Consider the following 20648-nt stretch of genomic DNA (forward strand, 5'->3'; position numbering starts at 1 on the left):
TCAGTGTCCGACGCTCGAGTTGAAGCCAATGGCCCTGCTTTCATTCAATATCGGGTAACGCCGTACGCAACAGCGCAGTCCCCGCAGCGCTCGACGCCGCACCACCTTCCCCCTCTTCTCTTCCCCTCCCCCCGCACTTTCTCAGCTCCCCCACTTTCGGACCCCGACGGAGCGTGCAGGCGCATTCCGCGGCGTCAAATGGGCTGGTGTGTAGTTTCGGCAGCCCGACGGCCGTTGGCGCGAGAACGTCCAAGGGGGGGGAGAGGGGGAGGTATGAGCGTGGGGTCGCTCGTGGCAGCGGTGAATGCGACGCAATAGCTGCGTTAGTTTACGTCAGTGGGACAGTAGCCCATGCCGCGTTTCCTAGCGCATCACGCTCGTATTTATGTGACGGCGTTTACAGGTAGCGCCTCTCTCTCCGTCCGAAACGAGCCGTGGAACCTGCTGCCGGCGATGTGCGTTGCGCCGGTGAGGAGAGCACACGGTGCACACACTTTCTTCTTTCCCTCAGTGCGATGTGCGAGCGTTTTACGTGCGCCGCGTGAGACTACATACCCAGTATCGAACAATATACCTCTGCTGTCGCATCAATGCGATTCGCCTTCCTGTAGCATGCATTACGCCCGCTTACGTGGATTTGACGCGCCGTAGAAATGCCACGCGATGCGCCACTTGCGGCAGTATGTTCGTGCAAATGCCACTATAATACGCAGTTTGGGGAGAACGTCGCTTCCGATCCACTCCCCGCTCGCATTTCGCGCGCCGAGGCGCAGCTGTAAATTGCGTAGATTTCGTATTTTCGGTGTGTATGTGTGTGTGGAGGGGGAGGGGGGCGTCTTTCCGAGACGAGAGTGATGCTCTGTCAGCTTGGCCGCAACACGACCAAGAGGCCGAGGGAACGCACCATCACGGCTACACGCTCAGTCAGGTTTCTATATACATAGTGGAGCGAAGGAAGCCTTCAACTACAATTATTTCTAGCACGCTCTACTTGTCTACGTTCCGCTGCAGGCATGAGCGATGTGCGTGCGCGCAAGTGCTCTGACTAACCGGTTGTTTGCAAATTGCGCGCTTTTAAGGTTCTTGCGGTCTACGGGGCTTCACGACAGACTCTAAGAATGCCGCCCCCTACCGCTCTGTAGTGTACGCGCTTTGTTTGTGCTTGTCTCCCTTTCTTTCTATCTCCCCCTTCTACTCTGTTTTTCTTTCTATCCCTCTTAACCCTTCCCCCTGCGCAGGGTACCCAACCGGAACTACCTCTGGTTAACCTCCCTGCCTTTCTCTGCATTATTTTCTCTCTCTCTCTCTGGCACATGCGCCGGTCTGAGCGGGGCGGAGCGTGAATGCTCACGGTTAAAAGCGCTCTAACGACTCCGGACTGATAGAAATAAACTCCGTAAGTGAAATGGAGCAGCGCGTACGCAATCGGGTGTCCTGTAACCTCTTGCGGAAATGCGAATGACTGAAAACATTTCGGCCTATAAGAAATTACCTAAGAAATTACCGGCTTACGGAGGCGGCATCCTTCGATGACTGGGTCCAGTCACGGGCTGGCTAAGGTCAACGAGAGAGAACCGCCGCGGTTGCTTAGAAGCTATGGCATGGCACTGCTGTAGTTACGAGGTCGCGGGTTGGATTCCCATGGCCGCGGCGGAAGCATTTCGATGAGTGCAAAATTAAATAAGAAAAAAAGAAATGCTCGTGTATTCTTATTTAGGGCACGTTAACGTTGTCAAAATTATTGCGGTGTCCCTCGTGCATACACGCGGCGTGCCTCATAATCAGATCGTGGTTTTAGTACGTAAAACCAAATAATTAAAGAGAGAGAGAGAGAGAGAGAGAGATACTTAATGAACGCCACTCCGGCTTTTGAGAGAAAATTTGGGGCCGCCCACCACGAAGCCGATATTTTACTCCATGGGTAAACTTTCAATTCATGAACAAGGTTCTCACAAACAACGGTAGAAGATTGCTGCGGAAGTTAACGGTCGATTCTCAACAAGGTCACACTCGCGCACATTTTTTTCTAATCTTTTATTTAGCTACTGGAAAGCAATTTGAGCGTTACCTTTTATATTGCTCGAGAAATCACGTGTAGCTTTGTGCCGCCACATCGTTTAATTTGCCGTTCAGTTCCCCTTCTAACTCTTATTCTCCGTGCAAGTAACTCACACCATCTTCTATTCTTCTTCCTTTATTCCTTATTCCTTTATCCTGCTGCACAAATGTCCCCGTGTGAGTGCCAGCTCCCTCGCACGCGGGCTTGCTCCGCTTTCGTACCCATTAATGCATTCGCGCACAACGCTTTTCTCAAACGCTTTATGGTATACGCATGCAGCCGCATCGCCGCACAGCATTACACAGGAACGGTCGCCCATTAAGACCGCCGCAGTTTCCCACCGCGCTTTCTCCAGCATTTTCCCACGCCCCGACCGAGCAGCTTATACACTCGTCTTTATTTATTATAGCTTTATCCTCGTAAGTATTTTCACCTCGCCGAAAGTCGAGCATGAACAAGCAAACGGAATAAAGCGCGGGCTGCTCATACGGGCACAACATATTAATTGCGGGCAGTTTTGTTTTCGTTCTTTCTTTCTTTCCCGGAGTCCCTCTTGCACGGCGGTCTCGGGCATAACGGCCGCAAACCGACTCTTGAAGCTCGGCGCAGCGGTTAAATGCGTCGTGGCGGCAGTCATTTTCGAGCACATAGCCGTGACAGGAGCCCGAGAGTGCAGCTGCCGAGAGTGAAGTTCCAGAACCGGGCGCGGTAATTATTTTCCTCCGGCTCCGCTTCCCTCGTCATCCGAGCTCCCCGGTGTCGTTCAGGTTCAGTGCTCGCTGCCGTTTTCGGGCCTCCCTTGCGTACTCCGCGCGGCGGTGCCTTCTCCGCGGTTGCGCATCTTGCTAACCACGTGACACGGCGGTGCGAATACGACTGCATGCGTACATGGCAGATGAGCGTGCGTGCGCCGTGACGTAGATGGAGAATCCGTCTCCACAGCGTCTTGGCCGCTCTTTCGACGTAGGTTTTCTTCTTTTCGTCTGTCTTATCGTTAAATTCCCAGGGAGGTGTTGTGTAGAGGTGCATGAGCCACATATGAAATGTATCGGGGGTAAAAGAAACCGCGTGGTGCATGCGTGTTTGTTTATTTTCTTGTCTGCGGAGCGCATCGTTCGTTCTTTGTTTAGTTTCATTTTAAATATCCAGCATTAACGCCTCTTCGGTGGTATAGAGACAAGTGTTCCACTTGTTATGGAATAATAATTAAGGAAGGCAAGTGGTATGACTCATTTCGCTTGGCGTTTTGTCGTGCCGGAGAAACATCCGCACGAGGAAAGCAGCTCACATCGTGTCTTCGTTGTTGTCGAGTAAAGCGAGAAAGCGCTAAATGGAACCTGCGCTGCATGGGAGGAAACGGAAGATATTTATCATTTAAATTGACCGTAGACTAAACTCCCTTCTGCACCGTTTATTTATTTATTTATTTATTTATTTATTTATTTATTTATTTATTTATTTATTTATTTATTTATTTATTTATTTATTTATACAATACTGCAGGCCTCATTGAGGCACAGGCAGGAGGGGCATACAAAATACAGAATAATTGCATTTGCAGACGTAAGAACAAAAGGACCAAATTTTTGTGCACAATAGCAATGGAGTCCACCAGCTGCGAGAACCAAATGGGTAAAAAGAACACTCGGTCTTGTAACCAAACAATTCCCAAAACAAAAGTGAAGAGTAAATGTACAAATGAACCGTCAGTACAATTTTAAGCAATGAGAAGGAATGTAACACAAAGATCAATTTCAGTTATTACTAAATCACAAAAAAAGAAAAAAATGAAATCAGTAGTTCAAATGGTCAATGGAATCAGTACTGAACGACTGGACGCGGCCTACGTTTCGCGGTCCGTGCTCACAAAAAAATCTCTTAGGCTAGAATTTTTCGTAAAAGCGAATTCCTGCCTGCCAGTCCAGACGCTGGACATGTTGTTAATGACGGTGAACGGCCAGCGGCATAGAACACTTACAAACAAGGACCTTTGTGAATTTGGCCTCCCTCCAGATGGTTCTAAGGAAAAAAAAAAAAAAGACACAACCCCGTTCCCCTACCATTTCACACGTTCCTTTCTTTTTTCTTGTAGATTACGCTTTGCTGTTGTAGGAAGCAAGAGTGGGATACGACAAGCTCAAAGAGAGAAACAAAGCTGTAGTTTGTCGAGACAGTGGAGTAACATCTTTGACAATACTGCGGCTTGAGGTTCGGTTGATGGCCACCGACTGCGACGTTTCTACCCATCGGAGGTGGAGGGACTTCGCATATTGTTGCTGTACGTGCAACTAAAGCACATTGTCACGTAGTAGTGACGGTGAAGAAGGCAGCCAAACTGTGATTATAGAAACTGGCGTTTTATCAGGCGAATTGTGCCCTCAAAAGCAGGCTACACTCAAAAGAACAACGATAGCGGCGAACACACTCGGCGATCGTCGAAAATCTGATCAGCGGCTCAAGCGCGTCGGCTTTTATACATCAGTGGTCGAACGTTCCAGAGTAATCGCTGGGACCCGCGTGCCTTCCACAAAGTTCCACACCATTCGCGTCGCGTATACATGCAATCAGATCACGCAAGGTTCGGCGACGACAGACAGCGGATAGAACCAACGATAACATTCCAGAAACTTCCGAAACATGCAGGCGCGTCCTGCGCTGTGCGATAACATTTGTTAGGCGGTGAAACGCGTCGCCTGATAAAGACAAGTACACGTGTCAATATACGAAACCGTATTACTTCAACCGCGGACATTCTCTAAAAAAAATAAAAAAAATAAAGGGGTAATATTTCATGAATTTGTAATGTCGGCACTCTTGGCTGACGCCCGTCAGCGTTGTGTGCGCAAGATTCGCGCTGGCGAGTCCTCCCGTGAACAAGTCGGGTTTAGCTTTACAGATAACGATAAAGAATAAGCGGAGCGTGTTCAACGTCGATTCAAAGGAAAGAAACACACAGGGAGAGAGGAAGAAAAAAAAAGAGCAACCGCTGCACCGAGGACGTTTATGTCAAAGTAAAAACAGAAACATCAACGGCCAAAATCGCAGTGCAACACGCGCCCGCGGAGACAGACGGCTTGCAGAGGGGCAAGACAAACCGAGAAACGTTCGAACGCGGCTAAACGGGTAAGGCTTGTGGGCCGATGAGTGAGATGCGTCATAGGAGAAGGGGGAACAAGAAAGCGTAAAAAGATTAACGGGAAAGGGGAGCGGCGGAGAAGCACGACAAGGGGACACGAACCGACAGGAACAAGTACGCGGGGAGTAGAGCACGGTTGCGAACAGCGGAGTAAGGAGCGTCGAGGAATGTGAACTGTTCTCCACTCCCTCCACTTCCGTGAGGGAGGAGGAGGAGCACCTCGGCCAGCCAGCTGGGTGGAAATTAACACCTCCAGCTGGGATTGAAGACTGAAAAGAGAGAAAAAAAAAGAAAGCTAAAAGGAACACGACCCAAAGAGACGAAGAAGCGGATCGGGAGATAACGGAAGCCGAAGATGCGGGTAGCGCGGAGAGGGTTAGAAAAGAGAAATAAATTGCGGGCGAGTGAATTTTACAGCCAGCGCGGACCGGCCTTGGGTCTCAAATTTAGGGCAAAATGCCGTGCACCGTCGGAAAAGACAGCGAGAAAAGTGTAAATGAAAGGCCGGGAGTTAACCAGCAATGAACCCGGTTGGCTACCCTTCGCTGGGGAAGGGAAAGAAGGGGTAAAATTAGGGAAGGAAAAAAGGGGAGGGAAAGATTAGGACAGGTGTGGGGCAACCTTATGGGCACGGGGGTAGACTTCAGTTTTGTGTTTCTAACAGCTGTTTGGCCGTTGGACGGGCCCCTTCGCTAATTTGATGACCAGCATCACGATTAGCTTGCATTTGTTCCTACAAACTAGCCTGTGAACTTTGGAGTTGAATCCGGAGATGTGAATTCGGCTCCACGGTCCGTATTCATATCTCCGAATCCACTCCCGGTCATTCACCTCCTTCAGCTCGGGATCAGTTTCGACCAACAATAATTCTTTAAAAAAGGGTACACGTGCGTTTTGGCATACTTCCCCCGACAGGATCGCGACCGTCGTGGCGAGGAGTCGAACCAGCAGCCTTGGCAGGAGAAGGCCATAGTGCTAGTACTACGGGTACATATCGTATAATGCGCGCGTCGGCGGCGAAAATACAGCCGAAATGCGTTTGAATAGGTTTCTGTCATTAGAACTGTAGAGACGCCCTAGATTGGGGCCCGAATTTCGCGCTCCAGACATGACGTTGCCGAAGAAATCGCTTTCAGTATCGCGTCACCAGAGTCTGCGCTGCTTGGCCGAGGCTTTCCGAAGCAGATGCGAAGAGATGTCTGTGGTCGGCTAATTAATGTAATGAAGAGCCAGATGAAAGGGGCGGTACATTCCAGGAAAAGACGAATCAATTCATGGCGCCTCATTGAGGCAAACAAAATTTTCGGCGCGATCATGTACCACCGCGGTGGTAGAGAACAGCGGCGGCTAAGCGCGTAGTGGCTTCGTTTCTTTTGAGAAACGCCGCGTAGCATCGACGATAAATTTTTGTAGGAAACTCTATGGCATCGACAAGTCGCGGACTCAAAGGACGCCAACTATTGGGCTGTGCCTTTCGCCCGTTCATTTCTTTCTGACTTAGTTTCTGTTTGTGGCGTACAGCTTCAATTCATGTTGACGTTTTTGCTCGAGAACTGAGAAATAGGGCAGCCGAAGCTTGATCTACAGCATTCTTTCCGCAGCGATCTATTTACGGCTACAAGAATGTCTGTATTACGCAGTGTCGTAGCCAGGAGATGCGGCGCGTAACCTCCGTCCCCTTCCCCTTCGCCCCCACTACCTAACGAAATTTCTGTGTTAGTATGCGGCCTACCCAGGTTCCCTCTCCCGCTCCTTGTTTCTGGTCAAATGGGTGCACGTACCCTTCCCCCAAACACACGCTCCTACGGCGTAAAAAATTGCTGGCTACGCCACTGGCATTACGCCAGCAAGGCTACAAGCGGGGCTTGTTGCTTGTACTTATGCCTAATTCATTACAAGGGGCACTGCTCGTGGCACTCACACTTTTCGTCTGTGCCTTCTTTAGGTGCATTGCATTTACCGGTGTTATCCATATCTCAAACTGCCACAAACAGCGCGCTTCGACGTGATGTATATCACGCAGCTCTAGCCCCTGACACGAGCAGGTTCCTACGCGTCATTGCTTTTATTTCTTTATGCTTTCTTTCTTTCGCAATAAGCAAAGCCGTCGACGGTATATTCTGTGGCTCGTGTTTCACCGTGAAACGGAAACACCTCGTGCTTCTGCACCAGCAAAAAAATAAAGGGCGAAAGAGCGCCCACTAAAACGATCAGCGAGAGAAGAACTACACAGACAACACTGGCAGGGACGGCTAGAGCAAACATACTTGCGCGCAAAAGGGGGTAATCCTAGTGCGTGACGGCGGTGGGGCTGCAACCGCCCTGTAGAAGAGGTGAAAAAGATATGTATATATATATATATATATATATATATATATATATATATATATATATATATATATATATATATATATATATATATATATGTATATATATATATATATATATATATATATATATATATATATATATATATATATATATATATATATATATATATATATATATATAAGGGATCCCCTGTTCACACGGGAAAGACTCGCTCGGTTCGTTCAAGAGGAAGGGCAAGATAAACGACCCGACCTACCGCCGCTGCGAACAGACCTCTACTACGTCCTCTATGTATACGTGTACCATATATATATATATATATATATATATATATATATATATATATATATATATATATATATATATATATATATGGTACACGTATACACACGTGCAGACAAGGCAGCAGCCTCCTCTTGACCTCCTCTTTGCCCCTCTCCGTCTCGTTCCATAACTGCGCCATTCTGCTCCCAGTTCTTCTTCTTCTTCTTTGACTAAGAAGTTCTTGTTACCCTTCCTGTCTTCCGTCGTCTCTCTGGAGACGTTCTTTGTTTCTTTTCTCTATTTGTGTTTGATCAAACTTTGCTCACTCTTCTTTCCTTATTAGCCTCGCGACTTGTTACTTTGGGGAGCTCCGTTATTAGCAGTCTCAGTGTCCTAGCGGGGATCTCTCTCTCTCTCTCACTCTTTGCGCATCTGTATCGGGGCTTAAGCTTTGCGCACTTCCCTCGAAGCTTCTCGCAGGTCTTTGTCGCTGTGCCGTCGCTGGTCTTTTTTTTTTTTCTCGTCGGAGGTCGCTTCTCTGTCCCTGAAGGTGATGCCACGAGTTTTCTTTGTGTTTGTACTCGTGTCCTGTGCTTCTTTTTTTCTGTTTTCTTTCTTCATTAACTGTTCCTTGCTTCCCTCTCTTTCTCTCTCCGTGTCTCTCTCTCTCACTTATTTTCTCCCTGCTATCCTTTTACTGCTTGCTACCAACTTTCACTTGTTTCGTCTCTTGGAGACAGAGGAGCAAACTAGCGTGACGTCGTGGAGACGGGCAAGACGTCGACAACGCGTGAAGATTAGCGGCGCTGGAAAGAGTCCTTACCAGTATTATATTTTTTGTCCTCGTCGAAAGTCTGCTCCTTTGTGGACGGCGGGAAAAAAGACATCAAATTAAGTTAGAAGGGTGGTGGTTTTGGCTAGTTCGTTTTCCATAACGCTAAGTGGTGCAGCGCAAAGCAGAACAGATCGAGGGACACAGAAAAGACAAAGAAATCGTTCGTCCTCCTCTTGTCTGTGTTGCTCTGTTCTGCTTCTCGCTGCACCACTTCACATTATCAAATTAAGGTTTGCCAGAAGAAAGTAAATGTTTTGCGAGGACGCGCAAAGGAGTCCCAGATACAGCGCCTGGTTTTGTTGCTACGAAACCGAAGATATCAGGTTAGCCGGGCAGGTTATCCCAACGGGAATGGGAACATCTTGGAAAGTCTCGGGAAGGGTGCCGGTCGCGCCACTTCACCCGCAGACGGTGGATTCGCTGATTCAGAAAGGAGAACGTCGTTACACTAATGCAGGGACACTGAATTAGAATAATTTGAAAGTTTCCACGTCTCCGCTAAAAAAAAAAAAAAAAAAAAAATCAGCGCCTCTTTTCAACGTACGAAGCAGCGACAACGCTTGTTTGTGCAGCTCCCCAGAGCCGCCACTGTGAACCTTTCTTCCTCCTAGTTTTCGTTCGTGCTCTAAGAGTGTTTACACAAAAGGCGGCGTGAATGAAGTCAACAATATGCAGCGGCGCAAGCTTTAAACGTGCAATTCCAGTGACTCTGTAATAACTATGCGGCAAATTGTACAACGCACACTTATGGTTAACGCGAACGGAATTCGCGCCTTGAGTGAATCGACGATCATTCTGCGCATGCGCCGTACAAATCACGTGCCTTGACTGAAGGACGCCATGCGGCATACGTCCATTACTCCGGCGTTCCAGAACGTTCCTCCACTCCAGTCACTCTCCGGACTCAAGCAAGAAGGAATGCGAGCATGAAGGTTACCTACAAGCAAGTGGACGCCAGCAGCGCCCTTCCACTGAAGCGGTCACAGCGCTTCAATAACGACATAGGAAGGTTCAACAGCGACATTGGAAGCTCCAGGCAGGGAACGGCGCTTCAAACAAGGTTTTGGTTTACTGGCCTCGAGGGGGCTGGCGAGGGTCTTTTCGGCGTTTCCACATAACGCGCGCTGCACAGTGGCAACGCGAGAGACAGACGCGTAGAAGGAGCGTTTCGACGCGCTGCGCATCCATCACGCCGGAGACGCGGAAGCAACCTCGGTTCGCAGTCGTCGTCGCCTGTTCCCGGAATACCGCGGACTCCGGGGTTTCCGCCAGGATTCGCTGGCCGCCTATTCATCGCTGTCACTTCCTCCGTGATCGCTGTCATTGCACGTGTAGCGCCCCCTGCCGGTGGCTAGCGTCGACGGGTAGCGTGCGCAAGAAGGTGTCATCGTGGGTCTTGCGCCCACCGCTCCAAGCGTACGTTGCTTCGCTGGGCGAGAGCCAGCTCCTTTGCTTTCCAACGCCCAGACGACGCCTCGCGTAGCTGTACTGGACCGCTTCCTTTAGCTGCAGTAATACAGCGATCACCGTTAGTGACTCGCCCGGATATGTCGGGAGTATAGTTGCCGGTGCTTTCTGCAACACTTTCGCAACGCCAAACACAAAGGGGTCACAAGGAGATGGGAAACGGAAGGGATCAACTATGGGCGAACAGGAAAGGCCTCGGCCTCGAGTTCGAAGTCGAGTCGGAAGTCGAGCTGACTCAGCCCTACCCTACCGCGTTTACTCCTGCCAAGTGGGTTGGGCGAGTCAAACCCATCCCTTGCAGGCGGGTTTACAAAACTCGCCTCGACGCTCACCCGGGCCGCCCGCTAGCATCTACGTGAATACGCGGACCGGTTTATTGCCCGACAAGCCGACTCGACACGGCTTTGTCGGGTTCATGTACGCGCAGCTGCTGAGGAAGACAAATTCCCTTGTCGAAACGTTGGCTCCTGGCGGAGGTTCCTCTTGTTCGCCCGCCGTTTATCACATTAGTACGCAGAGGTTCGCAGAAAGAGTAGAAATGTAAGGGCCGGGAAAAAACACAGACAGACTGAGAACATACAAAAGCGAAAGCAAAACATGTTTTCTGGGTCATTTTCTTTTTCAGCACACAAAAAAAACAGACATTAACATTTCTACATACGGCAATACTTGTCATTCCCTGATGTGCAGCATACGATTGTAAAGCGAAGACGACGGCAAGAAAAGAGCAGCATTTCGAGTGTCTTCATTGTACGTTTTCGGTTTCCGTCTGAAAACGTAGCATAGCTTTTCAAATGTAGCGGAGCACAGGTCGCTTTCTGGGTTTTGGTCTGGGATCGTCGTCTGGGACTCCGCGAAGCACGCGGAACCATCAACCTGGTAGTAAGTCCTTTGCACTAATCAGCCGCTGATTTCTAGGCAGCTGCAGGTACTATCCGCCAGTTGTGAATAAGATTGGTCGTTATTTGGAAATCTTCATTAGCAAGCTTCGCAGCACACTCGAAAGTTAACGTGTTCGGAAACTCGTCTACGTACAACCAAATTTGAATTCGGAAGCAGTCGCGATCGATTCGAATGTAAGTGCGTCCAGCGAGAGTGACTCGGACACTGAGTGACCTTTTTCCTTCGGCTATCGGACTAGCAATGTTTAGTAAGCATGGCGTTCATTCCATTGTCTTCGCGTTCTCTGCGTAATTATCGCATTTATTTAGTGTAATTATTTTTGTTGCTTGAATAATAATAGTAAGTAATTGTAGAGGAGTTTTAATCTTGAACAAAATTTCGAAAATCTTCTGAAAAGAAAACGAAAAACCAAATATTTTTCCTTCCGTTCAGAGCTTTTCGAAATTTTGCATCCCTCAATTTTCACTGTAGGTTGCACATTGTTTTGCTACTGTACAATGAGCGAGGGGGAAAGAAGAAAAAGAAGGTAAAGTTGTGAGCGCCACGCTCACATGCACATTTGCGTTCGGCGCATATTCTAACGTCACGGTCGTTTTGTGTGGAAGGCTTTCGAGTCGGGGGGCCGCGATCACAAAGGTTGGTTCATTCGTAAGTATTCTTCGCCGTTGGCTGGCCTGCTTCTCTAATAATGTGTCCAGAATCAGGATTGGCTCGAACTTTCTCTTACGAATGATTCCAGCTTGAGAACGTTTTGGCGAATACGCGTGGCCGGGGCCCGTATTCACGAAGAACCATTGCGATAGTATCGTTCGTAAGAGAAAATTCGAGCCAATACTGACGCTCGACAACATCATTAGCGAAGCGGGCCAGCCAACGTACGGCGAAGAGTACTTACGAAAGAAAAGCTTTGTGAATTCGGCCCTGGGTCCCAATATGGTTCTTGGGTTCCTGGCTCACAACGGCGGCATTCGCACATACTTGGTGACCCGGGCGTGATCACCACGGCGGCGTTTCATTTTTCTTGCCGTTCCGCGCCTATCGTGCTATTTTCAATCTCGTAAGTCACGTTTCATCAACGTCAGCCTTAACTGCTGCTCTGCCACAAGATACATTGCGACTCGCTCTTAATTAAGTCCAGTTGGTCAGACAGCCCCGCTATGTCAATGCTCTTTTATACGCATTGCGTGAAGACGTATATGCCTGCATCCCATTGGCGCGAAACGTGGTCTTTATTCCAGGAATTCGGTCCCGAAAGCAATGCTCTCTTTGCTTTGCGCGTCAGCCTCATTATCGAAATTGGTCTGCGTTCCTCGGTCCATTCTTGAAGCCCATCGCCGCTGAATCTTGCAAAAGTAATGAACCCAGACAAAGAAAGAAAGAAAGAAAGAAAGAAAGAAAGAAAGAAAGAAAGAAAGAAAGAAAGAAAGAAAGAAAGAATCAAGGAAATGATGGCACCGTTATTGCAGCGGCAGCGCTGCTCAGGTATATATAGCGTGGGCCGATTCTCGCGGGAGCGCTTTTCTGAAAAAAAAAAGAAAAAAGAAAGGAAGGAAAGAGAGAAACACTCGGCGAACTACAATCGCCGCCTCTTCGCTTAGCTGTAGCCTCATCATTTTCTTCTTTTTTTTTTAGGGGGGGGGGGGAGTGCTGAAACACGCGGCAGATTGAGGAGAACTGTGCACCGCACCTGCAAAGAAACGACACGCATCGTCTCGGGAGCGCCTTGCACAGCTCGCCGCGCGCCTCTTATAGTTGCGGCCCACCGCGAAAGCGGGGAGCATGATCAATGGTCCTTTTCTTTCCTCGACTGCACATATGCACGCGCTCCAAACGCGAGCGCAGTTATATGCATTGGTTTAGTGTGCGCCGGAACGCCGTTTCGTAACTGCCATTTGACTGCATACATCTGCGTGCAAAACGAAGGCCTGTATATTTCCGATTGCACCCTCCCTCCCCCCCCCCCCCCCTCTTCTTCAGTGACGCGTTCGGCAAACCAGGCCTTACGCGATTACGACTCTCTTTTTGCGTGCTCAGTTTTGTTTACTTTCTTTTTTTAACGTTGCCAATTTCTTGTCGTTACACTATGCTCTTTCGTGCTTCCTATTTTCGTAAACTTAGACACTCGTGAAACTTAACTTTGTTCATTTACACCGCGGGTGCTTCCACGAATTTTATAGTTGCCCTCATCCTATGTTTTTTTTTTTTTTAAATTTCACTGCAGTCGTCCTGATGCTTGACTAATGCATTTTGTTCTCCACTTTCTTCGGATAGCGTATGCTATAAAGCCGGCGAGCGTTTCGTAAGACTGGCCACTCTTTCGGTGCTTTTGCGACTTTTATTCAACGGCTCTCTACGGTAAATGTGCCCTTAATAAAAATAAGAACACATAGCGGTAAGATGCGCACAGATTTAACATCATATTTTATGTTCATTTATTGCCGGGCATGAATTAATTAAATGCACAAGGGAAAACGAAATGATAATCACGATGATTTTTTTTTTGCGCGTGATAATGAATGCTGGCGAACTGCGAGCTTTTTATTCAGATGTCTGAGGACATAAATGTATCTGCTAAACAGACGTGGCTATAGGGATTACACCGCTGAAAAAAAAATAATGTTTCGGAATATCAGGTCAAAAAAGGAAGAAAGAAACTCGTGAGTCATTTCACTCTGTGAGGGTGGATAACCGGCGAAGCTGTGTACAAGACGACAAAGAGGTGGCATATAATTTTGAAAAAAAAAAGGTACGAGCATATTTATTGTTTGATCGGTTGTCATTGTGATGAAAGGTACGTCCGCACATTTAGGATAAATAATTTGAGACCGAAATCACCGCACGGACTGGAACTGGGCGGGGCAATATGGAAACGAGGGAGGGGCCATATGGGAACGCTGGCATGCTGAGCGCCATCGGAGCCAGCTGCAGAAGAAGACGAAGGCGCGAGCTATGGCACGGATGCTAGTGGCAGTATGGTAATTTAGTTATTTATTAACCAAATTCTTTTATTTATTCAGTCATATTACCACCCTATTCGTGGCCTATCCCCCATACTGGGTTTGTGCCATTGATTGAGGCTTCTTCATCGTCGTCGTCGTCGTCGTCGTCGTCGTCGTCGTCGTCGTCGTCGTCGTCGTCATCATCATCATCATCATCATCATCATCTCCGCTGGCATGACGAGCCGCAATGGAGCCGTCTGTGGAAGAAGACGATGAAGGCGCGAACGATATATTTAGACAAAGAATTTGAGAGCAAAATCACCGCACCGACTGGCAGTGGCCCAGTGCCGTCAGCGCCTTCGCAGAGGGAAGAGCAATATGGGAATGCTGGTATGATGAGCCAGCTGTGGAAGAAGACGACGATGGTGAGGAAGGCGCGGCAGTGGCACGAGCGCGAGGGGGCGTAAGGACTCCATTCTTTTCTAAACTCGCGGCTTTCTGAACAAGGTCTGCAGGTATACTTGCGTAGTTTGTCATACACTTACAGCAGCATAAGGCGCTAAAAAATGTCGGGTGCGTTTCTTTCTCTACCAAGGAACACGGGCTGTAAATCACCGCCAAGCGAAAGTCCCTTTGACCTTAAACAGGAACGCATGCGCTGCGATGAAGAAAAAAAAAAGCACTTTGATTCCCGTGGCACTTCAGCCTCAACTATATATAGCTATAGGCCTAACTCTAAACACTCCCCGCGAATACTAATAACGCACTCTCCAAATCTGAAGGCCCACTCCGTAGCTTCGCGGTGTTTTTCGCATTCTCATCTTTTGCTCAACTTCAGCGAGGAATAGATGAATTGATAGAAAGACATAAAAAGGGGGGGGGGGGAGGAAATCACACATTATGATCAGTAATTTTAGTCCAATTCCTTCGCATGCCTTGCGTTGAAGGCTGCGGTGCAGCGCATGGAGCGTTTTATATAGCACGGCGCACGGCTGTACCATGCGAGGCATTCATCTCTCTCGCATCTTGCGTCATTAATCAAACCTCGCATGGCCACTCGGGGGAACGCGCCGGCAAGGGGCAATCAATACGAATCCGTTTTTTCATTGACGCTCCTCAGAGCGCTACAGCCTCGCCTATCCGCGGCAGAGATCCTCTTTTCCGCGCTTATACGTCCGAGGCCGTCTCGCTGTTCTCTTTCTTTTTTTCTCTGCCGCCTCGGCGGCGAGATGAAAGGGTGGACGCCGCCCTAATCAAATGTTCTGCGCGGGAATCGCCAGCCGCTTCCGAACAAGTGCGGCCAAATATAGAGGCGTGTATTCTCTCCAGGTCTTTCTTTCCTTTCCTTGAGAACGCCAATGCGCGCAGCTGGGACCTTCTTGCGGCATCGGAAAGCTCGTTCTATAGTTCAGTACTATGCGTAGGTGTTTGACGACAGAGAGAGAGAGAGCGAACTTTTTATGCGATGCATACTAGCCGCACAACCACGCTCTTCCTTGCTGCGCCGCGCGCGGCCGCGTAGCTACCATATGACGTCATAACAGCTGCAAAAGCGGAGGCTCAACTCGTGCGCTCGCTTGCGGCCGCGTAGCTACATAGCCGGATCTCAGCTCGTGCGCTCGCCTGCATGAGTTGTTTCTTCGTCTAGCCGAACCAAATATAGCCAAGCAACAGCAGTTCACCAGGCTAAACAGTGGTTCAAGAACTAAAATAAAGGCTAGTATGCTTCGCATCCTGGGCTTAACCTTAGCTAAGCCACAGCCATTTTTTTGTTTATGCATCGCTCTAAGGCGGCCTTCACATATTTTTTTTATGCGAAAACGTCATATCGCACATTGAACGAAAACGCCGGCAGTGCCTGTAGCATCGAAACTTCCCATTGGCTGCGACGCCACGTCACAAAGCGCCGCGCGTGCTCGTTACGCTGGCTCGCGCTTACTCACTCGGGCCATTGACAAATATGCTCGGGCCTCGACGGAGCAGAGATGATGATAGTGATCTAAAAAGAAAGGAAAGACGCTTGATTCTGCAACCCGTGAGGGAGCACGGCGAAGAGAGAGAGAGAGAGATGCAAATGAAAGGAAGGCAGGGAGGTTAACCAGACTTAAAACGTCCGGTTTGCTACCCTGCACTAGGGGAAGGGAAAGGGGAAATAAAGACGGAAAGAAGAGCGTGACAAAAATGAAAGAATGAGAAAAAAAATATGAGAAGGGACGAAATGGGGTCATTAGAGTCTTTCTAATAGGCCACTGTCACGTAGAAAAGTCAACAGAGCCTTGACTGACTTTTGCACGGCGAAGCGTCGTAAAGGAGCAGAGGGGGCGAAAGGGAGCAGCTGCCGCCGTGGTATTGCGTGAGGGGAGGAGGCATAGCCGCGACGCCACGTCACGCTCGCTCTCGCTCTCAGAAGGTTGCTTTATCCGCGCATTCCTTGTCCGCGCGAGCTCTCGCCTGCGTTCTAAGTGCGCCTCGGTAAGACCAAATCAAAACGCGCCAGGTGTCTTAACGCGTTCGCTTGCATGTGCGCTGAGCCGTGCTCCCTCAAGGGTTGCAAAAGACAGTGCCAACCTTTCGCTTCTTGATAAAGAACCACTTCTCTCTCTCTCGGTTGCCGGCGTTCATAACTCGAAGGACCGCTCACCGGCCTTTCAGTTGGACATTAATGCTTTTGCATTCACAACTCATAAGAAGTGCTTAGGTGTCCTAGGATTTTTTGATTGCTTCGGCTAGGGTAATTTAACTTTGCCTGTCTTATACAGAAGGTATCATCTAAGCATCATCATTATCCATAAATGCTTCATGACCATTAATAGAGAGTACAGATTTGGAAGGGAATTCCAGTAAAAGTTCTCTAAAACTTTGATTTGAACGAGTTGGTTCACACTTGGGTACAATGCAGCGCGATGGGTCTTAAAGAGGATCGATTGTAATCACGATCCCTCTACATATACCTTTATTTGCGATCGATCAATCAATCAATCAATCAATCAATCAATCAATCAATCAATCAATCAATCAATCAATCAATCAAAACGTCGCTGTACAATGCCATAAAGAAGATGCGTACAAGAACATTTGAACGCAATAGCATTTCCGCCTAGTATTTGGTCGAACACAAGAAATCTACTGCGAACCAACGACAGGCCTGTTAAAATGTAGACATTTCTGAGAAAACAACAGATATTCGGCAAACATAGACAATACATTCAACCCCAAGATAATGGACATTGATCTTGAAGAAATTATTTTTGATGCTCGATTACAGAGGCAAATTATTCATACAATGATATGGGTATGTAGTTGCGTAACTGTTCTTTAATTGGGCTCTCGTTATGTGATACGATATGGCACTTTTGCGCGCTTAGAAAGGCACATCGTGAATGCAATAAAATAGGTTGCGAGTGTGTGCTCGTCCTACCATTATATGTTTATTCGTCCCAAGTCATGCTGCCACCTAACTAAATAGTGACTTCGTCAGGTTTGGAGGAGCAGGAGAGGTAGAGGGGGCAAGGGCAGACTTGATTGGTTGCGGGGTGGTGTTCGCGGTTCCCAACCCAGATTTCAGGATGACGGACACCCAGGCAGGCTGTTCAGAGGAGAGGATGTGACCGTTCTCTTAATTCTACGCCCCTTATAACACTCGTCAGCCACTTACTACGCTGGTGTACCCCTGCTTTCTTTCTTTCCAGTCCACACCCGCCATGGTCTTCCAATGAATCCATTCTTTCTGTGCTGTTTGACGCTTTGATTTTTTTTTTCGGTTTATGCGACAAGCCTGACTGGGCTTGAATGAGAGGGATGATGTGTCTTGACTTTATAGAAGCCAGCACTGACTGTATGCTTCTCTTTCTTTCTTTCTTTCTTTCTTTCTTTCTTTCTTTCTTTCTTTCTTTCTTTCTTTCTTTCTTTCTTTCTTTCTTTCTTTCTTTCTTTCTTTCTTTCTTTCTTTCTTTCTTTCTTTCTTTCTTTTCCCTCCTTGAGTGATCTGGTGCTCCTCAAGCACGAGGAACGCAACCTTTGCGGTTCATTTTTGGCGATCGAACGTATAGTTGCGCGTCAGGCCTTATCGCATGCTTTCTGCCCGGATGAAATTTTCCAGTGAAACCTGGCAGGACTTCTTTGCGTCGAGCGCAGCGTTAGGGGAACAGCACTTCCGGCATGACTGCCCTCCGGGAAAGAAGGGCTCAGTAATCTCTTCTTTCTTCCAAACACGTCAGATTTCTGCAGGTTTCTACACACGCACACACACGCGCGCCCGGACAAATGTATGCACATACAGACACGCACGTGCACGCAGACAGACTTACGATAGGATCATATGAGTGACGCTGCAGGAAGAAGGAGGCTGGTGTGGATTTGGAAAGAGGGGCGCTGCCTCCGTAACCAGCTGGTAGCTCTCATTTTTTAAAAATGTACTATCGGTCGACTTGCGGCTGTCGCGGCAGGGAATCGAACCCGCAACCTGTTGCTTAGCGGCAGAACACCGGGGACACTGAACCATAGCGGCAGAGCTGTAGGCCAAACTGGCCATTTTACGCGCGCCCCTCTGCTTCTTACTCCATGTTGGTGTTCATGCTATAGCCACAAGCTCACTTGGAAAGCAGGAACATAAAAAGAAAAGTGTGGGGACCCGCTTACAGTGATCCATATTCAGATTCCCATGTAGAGGTTACGCGTAACGTTAAGGGAAATGTCGTGTCGCTTTCCAGGGATAACCTATTGTATTACGATACAATTACGATACGATTCACTATACAGTTGATGTTTCCTTTGTGTGTGTGGCATTTTCTCCGAATGCTTTACTTCTGGTCGTACGCTGTGAACGCCATGGCTTTTGATCCTTAAGCCTCTTCTTGATCGATGGCTTGTTATGTTATCCATATGCCGTGCGTTGCCCATTTGGCGTCGCATTGAACGTATTTTAACTATTTGCGCATCGTTCTTTACGATATGTATTCCTTCATATAGAACCTGGTTGTTTGTCTGCGCCCTTGTGTTGTTTTGCAGCGAAGCTGTAAATGGCTAGCCAATTCGTCCGTACGCCCGTCTGTCATCTGTACGCCGAAAACTCCTCCAGCGCAACTTCAGGCGCATGCGCGAAAAATAAAGAGAAGGAGAGGCGCGCGATTGGCTGCGCCAGTAGTGACGTCATTGCTCTCCGTGGCAGCCGATCGCGCGCGCAGCTGTTTCTCTCCGGCTCCGAAATGGGTAGGCCACGTGTCATGCGTACTCCTGAGGAGCAGGCAGCTTTCGATCAGCAACACCGTCGGGATTAACCTAGTGATAAACACCGGGGCCGGACGCATCAGCTTCGCTGGTTAACCATCTATACATTTTGCTTGGGCGGTGATTCTTCCCTTGTGCCATCGTTGAGCGCTCTTCCAAATAAGTTTCAATATGTTGCAAAAAGCTCAATTTTCAACTCTTCCACAATTAATTTTTTCCATAGTTCTTTGTATGCAGCCATGGACGTGCACATTCTGAGATCTGGCGTCATATTCCTTGGTATCGACACTATACGAAAATGACCTGACATGGCCGTTGACTACTGTAGAACGTGGATGGCGTTGGTCGTGCTGCATTGTTCTATCTGTTCTATCTGACGCTTCGGAAAGAAAGAAACAAAGCCAGGAAGGAAGGAAGAATTAAGGAAAAGACAGACAGACAGACAGACAGACAGACAGACAGACAGACAGACAGACAGACAGACAGACAGACAGACAGACAGACAGACAGACAGACAGACAGACAGACAAAGAAAGAAAGAAAGAAAGAAAGAAAGAAAGAGAGAAAGAAAGAAAGAAAGAAAGAAAGAAAGAAAGAAAGAAAGAAAGAAAGAAAGAAAGAAAGAAAGAAAGAAAGAAAGAAAGAAAGAAAGAAAGAAAGGAACAAAACAACCTCGTTATAGTACATTCGTAGAGCCCTGGACGAAACATTTACGTGTCAGTATTTTTGCATAACATTAGTCCACGATTTTCACCGTTCACGCTCTCAGTAAGTTCTAACTGAACGGTGCATTCCATCCGTCTTTCAAAGAGCAGGAATGTCCATTTTAGGCGAAAACTGGGCAATTTGTTGAAGTAGTGCTTTGTGCACGATCGGGAGACTTCATCATATAGCGCCGCTGTCACTTCTACATCCATGCGGAGGTAGTGACCGGCTGTGATTGTGTCTGGGCTACACCCCTCTCTCTCTCTCTACTTTCCTATCTTTTTACCTCCCCCTTTCCCCGTGTAAAGTAGCAAACCGCATTTTCTCTACTGGTTAGTCCAGGCCCCGTACACTCTCAAGTTCAACAAATGGCCACAGAGGGCGAAAAATCAATCGAGGCGCGTTTCAGCGTAAGCGCGCAAGTGGAGCTACTGTAATTTGGTCGAATACTTTAATTTGTGCTTTCTCTGCTAGGGGCGCTGAACATGCTGAATTTTTTACTTTACACAAACCATTGACATAAACAATCGAGGTGTCTAAGGACGGTTTGTTACCTCAGGCAAGCAGGCAGTTGATTTTTTAAAATTTGATTGTTGAAGCTGCTGTTTAGTCATAGCGTCAAGGTTTTTGTACTTGATTAACCACCGACAGCCGACAGCCTATTGGTATCGATGTGTTTCCTGGCCGTTGGCGTTCGAATACTGCGGCGGTAAAACCGGTAAAACATTTTCGAAAGCATGCTGGTTTCGTCTGCGAGTCATTACGTAGACTTGCTGTAAAGA

General features: G+C 48.1%; 1 protein-coding gene across 3 annotated transcripts in view; it reads left to right on the top strand.

The window, feature by feature from the left end:
• Positions 1–20648, top strand: part of LOC135899814 (bromodomain-containing protein 4-like) — a 395916-nt gene that overhangs the window by 310392 nt on the left and 64876 nt on the right. The window contains exon 1 of one of the 3 annotated variants that reach the window (XM_065429161.1): positions 365–468. The exons of the other annotated variants lie outside the window; for them this stretch is intronic. Coding sequence (XP_065285233.1) covers positions 454–468 — 15 coding nt within the window. The 5' untranslated portion in view covers positions 365–453. Of the gene's footprint in view, positions 1–364; positions 469–20648 lie in introns of those variants that run through there. 3 annotated transcript variants of the gene reach the window in all.

Source organism: Dermacentor albipictus, chromosome 2 (assembly GCF_038994185.2).
Source record: "Dermacentor albipictus isolate Rhodes 1998 colony chromosome 2, USDA_Dalb.pri_finalv2, whole genome shotgun sequence".
NCBI classification, from domain to species: domain Eukaryota; kingdom Metazoa; phylum Arthropoda; class Arachnida; order Ixodida; family Ixodidae; genus Dermacentor; species Dermacentor albipictus.